The sequence below is a fragment of the Branchiostoma floridae genome, chromosome 9, assembly GCF_000003815.2.
Source record: "Branchiostoma floridae strain S238N-H82 chromosome 9, Bfl_VNyyK, whole genome shotgun sequence".
Lineage (NCBI taxonomy): Eukaryota > Metazoa > Chordata > Leptocardii > Amphioxiformes > Branchiostomatidae > Branchiostoma > Branchiostoma floridae.
The window spans coordinates 15,098,232-15,106,100 of NC_049987.1; the positions used below are offsets into that span (position 1 = coordinate 15,098,232).

At 43.1% G+C, this 7,869-nt stretch overlaps 1 protein-coding gene across 2 annotated transcripts in view; it reads left to right on the forward strand.

Moving 5' to 3' along the window:
* Window positions 1-5,462, forward strand: part of LOC118423291 (scavenger receptor class F member 1-like) — a 9,388-nt gene extending 3,926 nt beyond the window's left edge. Inside the window, exons 7-15 of one of the 2 annotated variants that reach the window (XM_035831390.1) lie at window positions 57-305; window positions 436-594; window positions 927-1,091; window positions 1,576-1,740; window positions 2,044-2,208; window positions 2,912-3,082; window positions 3,476-3,640; window positions 4,719-4,904; window positions 5,221-5,462. In XM_035831390.1, the coding sequence (XP_035687283.1) occupies window positions 57-305; window positions 436-594; window positions 927-1,091; window positions 1,576-1,740; window positions 2,044-2,208; window positions 2,912-3,082; window positions 3,476-3,640; window positions 4,719-4,904; window positions 5,221-5,447 (1,652 nt within the window). In that variant the 3' untranslated portion in view covers window positions 5,448-5,462. The remainder of the gene's footprint in view (window positions 1-56; window positions 306-435; window positions 595-926; window positions 1,092-1,575; window positions 1,741-2,043; window positions 2,209-2,911; window positions 3,083-3,475; window positions 3,641-4,718; window positions 4,905-5,220) is intronic. The other variant, XM_035831391.1, reaches the window with a different exon arrangement.
* The last annotated feature ends 2,407 nt before the right edge of the window (window positions 5,463-7,869 follow it).

Consider the following 7,869-nt stretch of genomic DNA (forward strand, 5'->3'; position numbering starts at 1 on the left):
TAGATGAAGTTTGATGGACATTTTCATTTTTCAAAGATATTTCCGTACTACTCCAGGATGTATTCCCATGTCTTCTGGATCGAAGCTCAACACGGAATGCCGCAGTTGTAAGCACTTTTCCATCCACAAGAGAGGTGGGACTATCCAATGCGTCGCAAAATGCCCAGTAGACATGAAAGCCGCTGACGATGGCGTCACATGCAGATGTAAGGACTTTGTCTTCCACAACGATGACGGAAGTTCTCGATGTGTCTCGGCATGCGGAATCGCTTATGCATTGGGATCAGACGGCAGGACTTGCACGGGTAGGTTCACTATGCTCCCTTGTTCAAGTCCTCCACCAAAGATGTGTGTTCCGTGTATTTGGATATCAGATGACTGTAGACAATAGCTGGATATATGTGTATTTACCAAATATATGTTTTCTTTTTACAGTTAAGTTTAGAGCTGATGCACGATGCGGAACGAATTTCCCAGCCCCAGGAGCGAGTCCCGGCCAGTGTAACCCTTATTCAGATGGGCCCTGTTGTTCCAGTGGGGGATGGTGTGGGGCAACAGAAGCTCACTGCACATGCAACGGCTGTAAGGACTATCGTAAGTGCATGGCATTATTTCGGCGTCCAAATATTACATTTAAAAGGATCCAGCTTCGGCTGTTGTCAAAACTAATGGTTATGATTTTTCTTTAGAGAATTGAAAAATAATATCATTGTACTGGAATTTTCTTAATCACCATGGCGTTGCAAGTCAGCTTACACAACGCTACAGAGGTTTATCTGGGGCAATATCACATATCACTTTCAATAAAATCCAAATTCGGAAGTCAGACTATGGCAAACATAAAACATCTTTGCTAAAAATCTATCAAATGACTATTAAATAGCTTGGTACATGTATGTTAAACCGAATTCTTGGTTCTCATACAGGTAAGTGGAGAGCTGACAGCCGTTGTGGAGCGGATTTCCCCGCCCCAGGAGCGAACCCCGGCCAGTGTGACCCTAAGTCAGACAGACCCTGTTGTTCCACTGAGGGATGGTGTGGGGCTTCAGCAGCTCACTGCACCTGCGACGGTTGTAAGGACTTTCGTCCAGGTATGGCATTATTTCCGAGTCAAGATGTTACATTCCAAAGGTACCGGGTTGTGGCGTCTCGTGTGGCGTAACTGGTAAAGCGTTCGACTCTGAATCTAGTGGTTCCGAGTTCGATCCACGTCTTGCCCCCGACGTTGTGCCCTTGGGAAAGGCACTTAACACGACCTTCCTCACTTCACCCAGGTGTAGAAATGGGTACCTGACTTCGGTCGGGGAGGTTAAAAAAGAAGAAAATTCCACCTTTACCTTCTGTCTATACCGTGTATGTGGCACTGTTAATTTAAGTTACAAACTTGAGTGCAGTGTCACATTAATTGTCCCCGTCTGTCCAAAAGCAAATTAAAAAAAAGGCACCAGTTCGGATGTTGTCAAAACTAATAATGGGTATGATTAGTCTGAGTATTCTATATATTAGTTTATTAGATGACTGTTGACAATAGCTTGGTACATATATATTCACTAAATACTTGTTTTCTTTTTACAGCTAAGTGGAGAGCTGACAGCCGTTGTGGAGCGGATTTCTCGGCCCCAGGAGCGAACCCCAGCCAGTGTGACCCTCTTTCAGACAGACCCTGTTGTTCCACTGAGGGATGGTGTGGGGCTACAGCAGCTCACTGCACCTGCGACGGCTGTAAGGACTTTCGTCCAGGTATACCATTATTTCCAAGTCAAAATGTTGTCTTAAAAAGGTACCAGGTTTGGATGTTGTCATAACTAATGGGTGTGACTTTTTTTAAAATCTTTGTGCTGCAATTTTCTTGATCATCACGGCACGAGGTACGCTTACACAACGTAGAGGTTTATCTGGGACAATATCAAATATCACTCTCAACAAAGAAACATACTCGGAAGTCAGCCTATAGCCAGCAGAAACCATCTTTCTCTAAAAGCTATCAGATGAGTGTTGACAGTAGCTTGGTACATATATATTTCCTAAATACTTTTTTTACAGTTAAGTGGAGAGCTGACCATCGTTGCGGAACGCGTTTCCCAGCCCCAGGAGCGAACCCCGGCCAGTGTAACCCAAAGTCAGATTGGCCCTGTTGTTCCAGTGGGGGATGGTGCGGTTCTACACCAACTCACTGCACCTGCGACGATTGTAGGGATTATCGTCTAGGTATGGTATTATTTCCGCGTCAACCTGGTTCAGATGTTGTCAAAACTAATTATGGGTATGCATTTTTTAAACTGAAAAAATATTTGTACGACAATCTTTCTAATCACCATGACACAAGGTACTGCAAGTCCGCTTACACAATACCACAGATGTTTATTTTGGACAATATCACCTATCACTCTCAACAAAGAATCATATTCGGAAGTCAGCCTATAGCCATCAGAAATAATCTTACTCCAAAAAGCTACGGCTGTTTTGTACCACAATTTAGTTCATCCTGCTATTCCACAATCGTTGGTCAACGTTGCATTAAAATCACGTCCGTTGCATTGGGTTTCCTGATACTTGTTATAAATGGAAGTACTTTCTTAAATGCGCGTATCAGGTTTATAATGTCAGGTCTTGCTTTTGTAAACTCGTTGACACGTACCTATATTTGTCACTTCTTAGATGCACCAAAATGCTGCATTGAAGGAATGTTATTGTTACTGTCGTTAAGTATACTTCTTGTGTGCTTTGAATAAGACGACTTATCCTCATAGATTTCCTGCAAAGGTGACTTTGCCATTGGCAACATTTGGGCGTATTGCGCATGCACGAACTAAATATCTGAAATCCAGTGATTTTCACTTGAAAGCTATCAAATGAGTGATGACAATAGCTTGGTACATATATATCTGCCAAATTCTTGTTTCTTATACAGCCTTGTGGAGGGATGATGGGCGTTGTGGCACGGATTTCCAAGCCTCGGGAGCGAATCCCGGCCAGTGTGACCCTAAGTCAGAAAGACCCTGTTGTTCTACTGAGGGATGGTGTGGGGCTTCACCAGCTCACTGCACCTGCCACGGCTGTAAGGACTATCGTCTAGGCACAGGTACCCTCCAAATTTGGTGATCGAAACCCAAGCCGTTATGAAATTACGAAGGGGGGGGTCAAAAGAGCACCTCCCCCCGTCCCAGGAATCCAAAAAAAAGCCCGGTCTGGATAGGGTTAAAAAAGTGCCAGATTTGGATGTTGTCAAAACTAATGGTTATGATGTGTTTTGAAAATGAATGTACTGCAATTTGTTAATGACACGAGGTACCTCCCACACAATATGCAAAAGAGGTTTATCTGGGACAATATCACATGGCACTCTCAACAAAGAACCATACTCGGAAGCCAGCCTATAGCAAACAGAAATCATCTTTCTCCATGAAGCTATCAGATGAGTGTTGACAATAGCTTGGTACATAATATATGTATCAAATTCTCGTTTCTTATACAGCTAAGTTCAGAGCTGACGGACATTGTGGGACGGAGTTCCCAGCCCCAGGAGCGAACCCCGGCCAGTGTAACCCTGTGTCAGACAGACCCTGTTGTTCCAAGTACGGATGGTGTGGGGCAACATCAGCTCACTGCACCTGCGACGACTGTATGGACTATCGTCTAGGTATGGTATCATTTCCGAGTCAAAATGTTGTCTTAAAAAGGTACCAGATTATGATGTTGTCAAAATAACGGGGTGCTATCTAGAAGATAGAAAAATCTTTGTGCTGTGATGTTTTAAACATCTATGGCACGAGGTATTGCAGAGGTCTATCTGGGGTAAAAGGACATCCCACTTCTCCATAAAACACCACTTTTTCTCCATTTCAGCATTAAGTGTCATGTTGCAGCAGATGTGAAACTGGATCTTGAAAATAATTCTTCAATAATTCTCTCGCTTCTTTTACCGTGCTCTGCCACAAAAGAGTAAGGTTGTGCATCATTAATCATTAACAGTTACATTGGTTAAAGTTGTACGATGTTTACGTATAACAACCCACCCTACGTCCCTATGATCTTTGTCTTTATAAATATTAGAATTTAGCAACACAGGATTCGAGTGAATTGATGTCTTTTTATGTCAAAGTTGGATAGATCAAGAGGCCACTGCGGAGGCGAACCCGGCCACGGACCTACACCCTGTTGTGTTAACGGCATTCAGGGAACACGGCGGGTCACTCCATCTGCTGAATGGACTACAGAAAATCATAAATCATCGGATTTCTCTCATGGAATTGTCATCATTTATGTATATCAGGCAATAACCCTTGTGTAGTTGCCTACAATCTGGCCTTGCACTGCATTTGTCAGCCATTAGCCAATCAGTTACCAAACAATCACGTTACCGCTTACAGTAAAGAAGTGTCGTGACTGGCTGTTTTTTCTAACCAACAGAAGAGAAGGTATCTGACGGGTCGCCAACATGCAAGGCCAGGGTTATGGCTTGATATATAGAAGGCCTATATATAGGCCTAGCATAAGAGGATGTTAAATTCATTAATGTTTCGTTTGTTTACAACTTTTTATCTTTTATGTTAAAGCTGGTGTCTAGAATGCTGTCGTTCGATGATTATCACGGCTTTACATAATCGAGTTTGATAATGAATTAGAGTTTGCATACATCTATGGTGATTTGATAGACTTATGTTTGTAGCTTTGTTCTTATTCGTTTAATTATAATGTGTGTTTTTTTCTTTTCAAAGGTCCAAAGGTTTCTTATACAGCCTTGTGGAGGGATGATGGGCGTTGTGGCACGGATTTCCCAGCCCCAGGAGCGAATCCCGGCCAGTGTGACCCTAAGTCAGATAGGCACTGTTGTTCCACTGAGGGATGGTGTGGGGCTTCACCAGCTCACTGCACCTGCGACGGCTGTAAGGACTATCGTCCAGGTATGGCATTATTTCCGAGTCATAATGTTGTCTTAAAAAGTACCAGGCTTGGATGTTGTCAAAACTAATGGTTATGATTTGTTTTGAAAATTGAATAATGTTTGTACTGCAATTTGTTAATGACACGAGGTACCGCCCACACAATATGCAAAAGAGGTTTATCTGGGACAATATCACATGGCACTCTCAACAAAGAACCATACTCGGAAGCCAGCCTATAGCAAACAGAAATCATCTTTCTCCATGAAGCTATCAGATGAGTGTTGACAATGGCTTGGTACATAATATATGTATCAAATTCTTGTTTCTTATACAGCTAAGTTTAGAGCTGACGGACGGTGTGGAACGGAGTTCCCAGCCCCAGGAGCGAACCCCGGCCAGTGTAACCCTGTGTCAGACAGACCCTGTTGTTCCAAGTACGGATGGTGTGGGGCAACATCAGCTCACTGCACCTGCGACGACTGTATGGACTATCGTCCAGGTATGGCATTACTTTCGAGTCATAATGTTGTCTTAAAAAGGTACCGGGTTATGATGTTGTAAAAACTAACGGGGTACTATCTAAAAGATTGAAAAAATTGCCACAATGACATGCAGTAGACTTATTAACGCTAGTTTAACAAAGGTTTTCTATAAAGGATAGTCTGACACAATGGAAAAATATTAGAATTAGCATTTAGGCGTAAGGCCATACTGATAGTCTCCAAGCAGACCCTACGGTGCCTTAGAGATAGTATCAAAGCTGGCCAAGGAGTATAGCCAGCACAGGGCCTTACGGTGCCTTAGAGATAGCATCAAAGCTGGCCAAGGAGTATAGCCGGCACCGTAGGCACCGGGGTCGGCTGACTCCCTTTGGCCGGCTATACTCTGGCTTGGAACTCTTGCTAAACAACTTTGATAAATTGCTTCTGTTAGGAAAGTTATTGGGCTCTGGACAGACGAATTCTTGATTGCTAATTTCGTTGTTCGTCTAATACAGCTCATTTTTCTTCTTTTGCTCCAGCCTCATATAGCCATTTTTCTGTTCCAGTTTTTGTGTCCCTTGATCATGATAAATTTGACGTACAATGCCTTCCATTTCAGAAGGTGAATAGCGAGGCTTTGAGTGTTTCTCCAGGACGCGGTTAGTATCAGTAGACACCCAGCCACGTTGTTCGTGCTCTGTGGTTTTCTCCCATGTATCCGTAGCGGTGGCTATCTTCTGGAAAACCTGAACTTGCTCACGTTTCAGTGACAGTCGCTCCTGTACAACTTGCAGTTGGTGGCTCATACGATCACGTTCAAAAGACAGTTGTTCCTTTTTGACTTCCGCATCCAAGCTTGCCATCTTCAGCTGCTGGCTTTCCCGGTCACGTTCCAAAGCCAACCGTTCCTTTGCAACTTCCAGATCTTTACTTGCCACATTCAGGCGTTGGGTTTCAACATCACGATTAGCTTCCAGTCTCTGGCCTTCTAACTTAAGGCGTTCAATTTCACGTGCTGTTTTGTTGGATTCATGTAGGTAAAGCAAAAAGCCTACGACGCCTATAAGGATGATTGTGATAATCGCAATGATAGCCAGAGCTATAAATTGACGGTTACTGAGATTGATGAAATAAATCAACGCCCTCATGCGGCCTCAAGATGCAGTGCACGGTTCGACCTGGCACGTAAATTGGTTGATCATTAAAAGAAATACGAATATTGTGACGCCTTCTTTGACCTTGTATACCCAAGGGCACCATTCCAGAGTAAGGACACCCCAAATGACGTTATCCTTCGTTAAATGAGAAAAAACAATATGCACAACCTCTAGTGGTTATATCTTCAGCTTTGAAATATGGGGGGTAAAACATGACCATGATGATGTCCGTAAGACGGAGAATACATTTTTGAGGCGTACATATTTATCAAGCTTGTCCTTCATTATCATCATGCACACCTATGGTAACTTATTAATCATGTCAACATAGCCGTGCATGATGTAAACTGACTGAAAATTAAACCTTGGTAAATAGAGAGAGAGAGAACTTTATTGCGGGACAATTGTAAATATGTATGTCTGTGGAAAATACACGGGGTTAGTTTCTACCAAACTCCGTAGGTGCCTGGAAATAGAAGAAATTGGGCAAATAGACCGAATGATAATACGACAGAGGATTAAGCCGGCTAGAGCTACAGGACCCAACCTAAGTAGAGACTAAGTACGAAAATCACCCAATAATTTCAGCTAACATATACTATCACACTCTAAGCTGAAAGCCGCACACTAACATCAATGGAAGATTGGTTAAGGTCTCATTGATGTATTACTCCGAGTGGGTACCCTAAAATAGATCTTAAAACAGCTTAGTATACCGAACTCTTCAGTTGATATGTATGGACAAGGTTGAACTACGGTTGCACATATCAAGCAATTTAGCTTGACATGCCCAAAATTTTAAGTAGCGATAACATTAGCTCGTAATACTCTGACTTAAGAACGATGGCTGTAAAATGTTACCTTTCTTTGCTATTTTGTATGCCCTCCCTTTCTCTCCGTAGGCAGGACGTGTAGTGTACCCAGGCCCTTCTAGATCTGTGCAACAAGGTGAGTCAGAAAAGCGGAAGTGAAACTCTGATCTTATCACGTCATCGAACCTGGTAGAAATCCCCTCATTCACCTTTAATACGTGTGCGCGCGTCAAACAACATTCTGATCAATTAATGAACCGTCAATAGCCAATCCTAAAAAGGGAGTGGCAAAGTTTGACATTACCTCTCCTATTTTACAGGCTTGTTGCTTTCGAGCAAGACCTAGACACATGAAAATTGCACGCGTTGGGGCGCCCCCTGGCATACGAGCCGTGCAATGCATCTAGCGTAACTTCACACTGGGGAGCTTGGAGTTTTACAACGACATCTGCAGCTGAAAGAGTGTCGTGTATCGAAGTATCGGAAATGTGGATTTTTCGTAGCACTATTGTGCAGCCGTTAAGGTCTATAT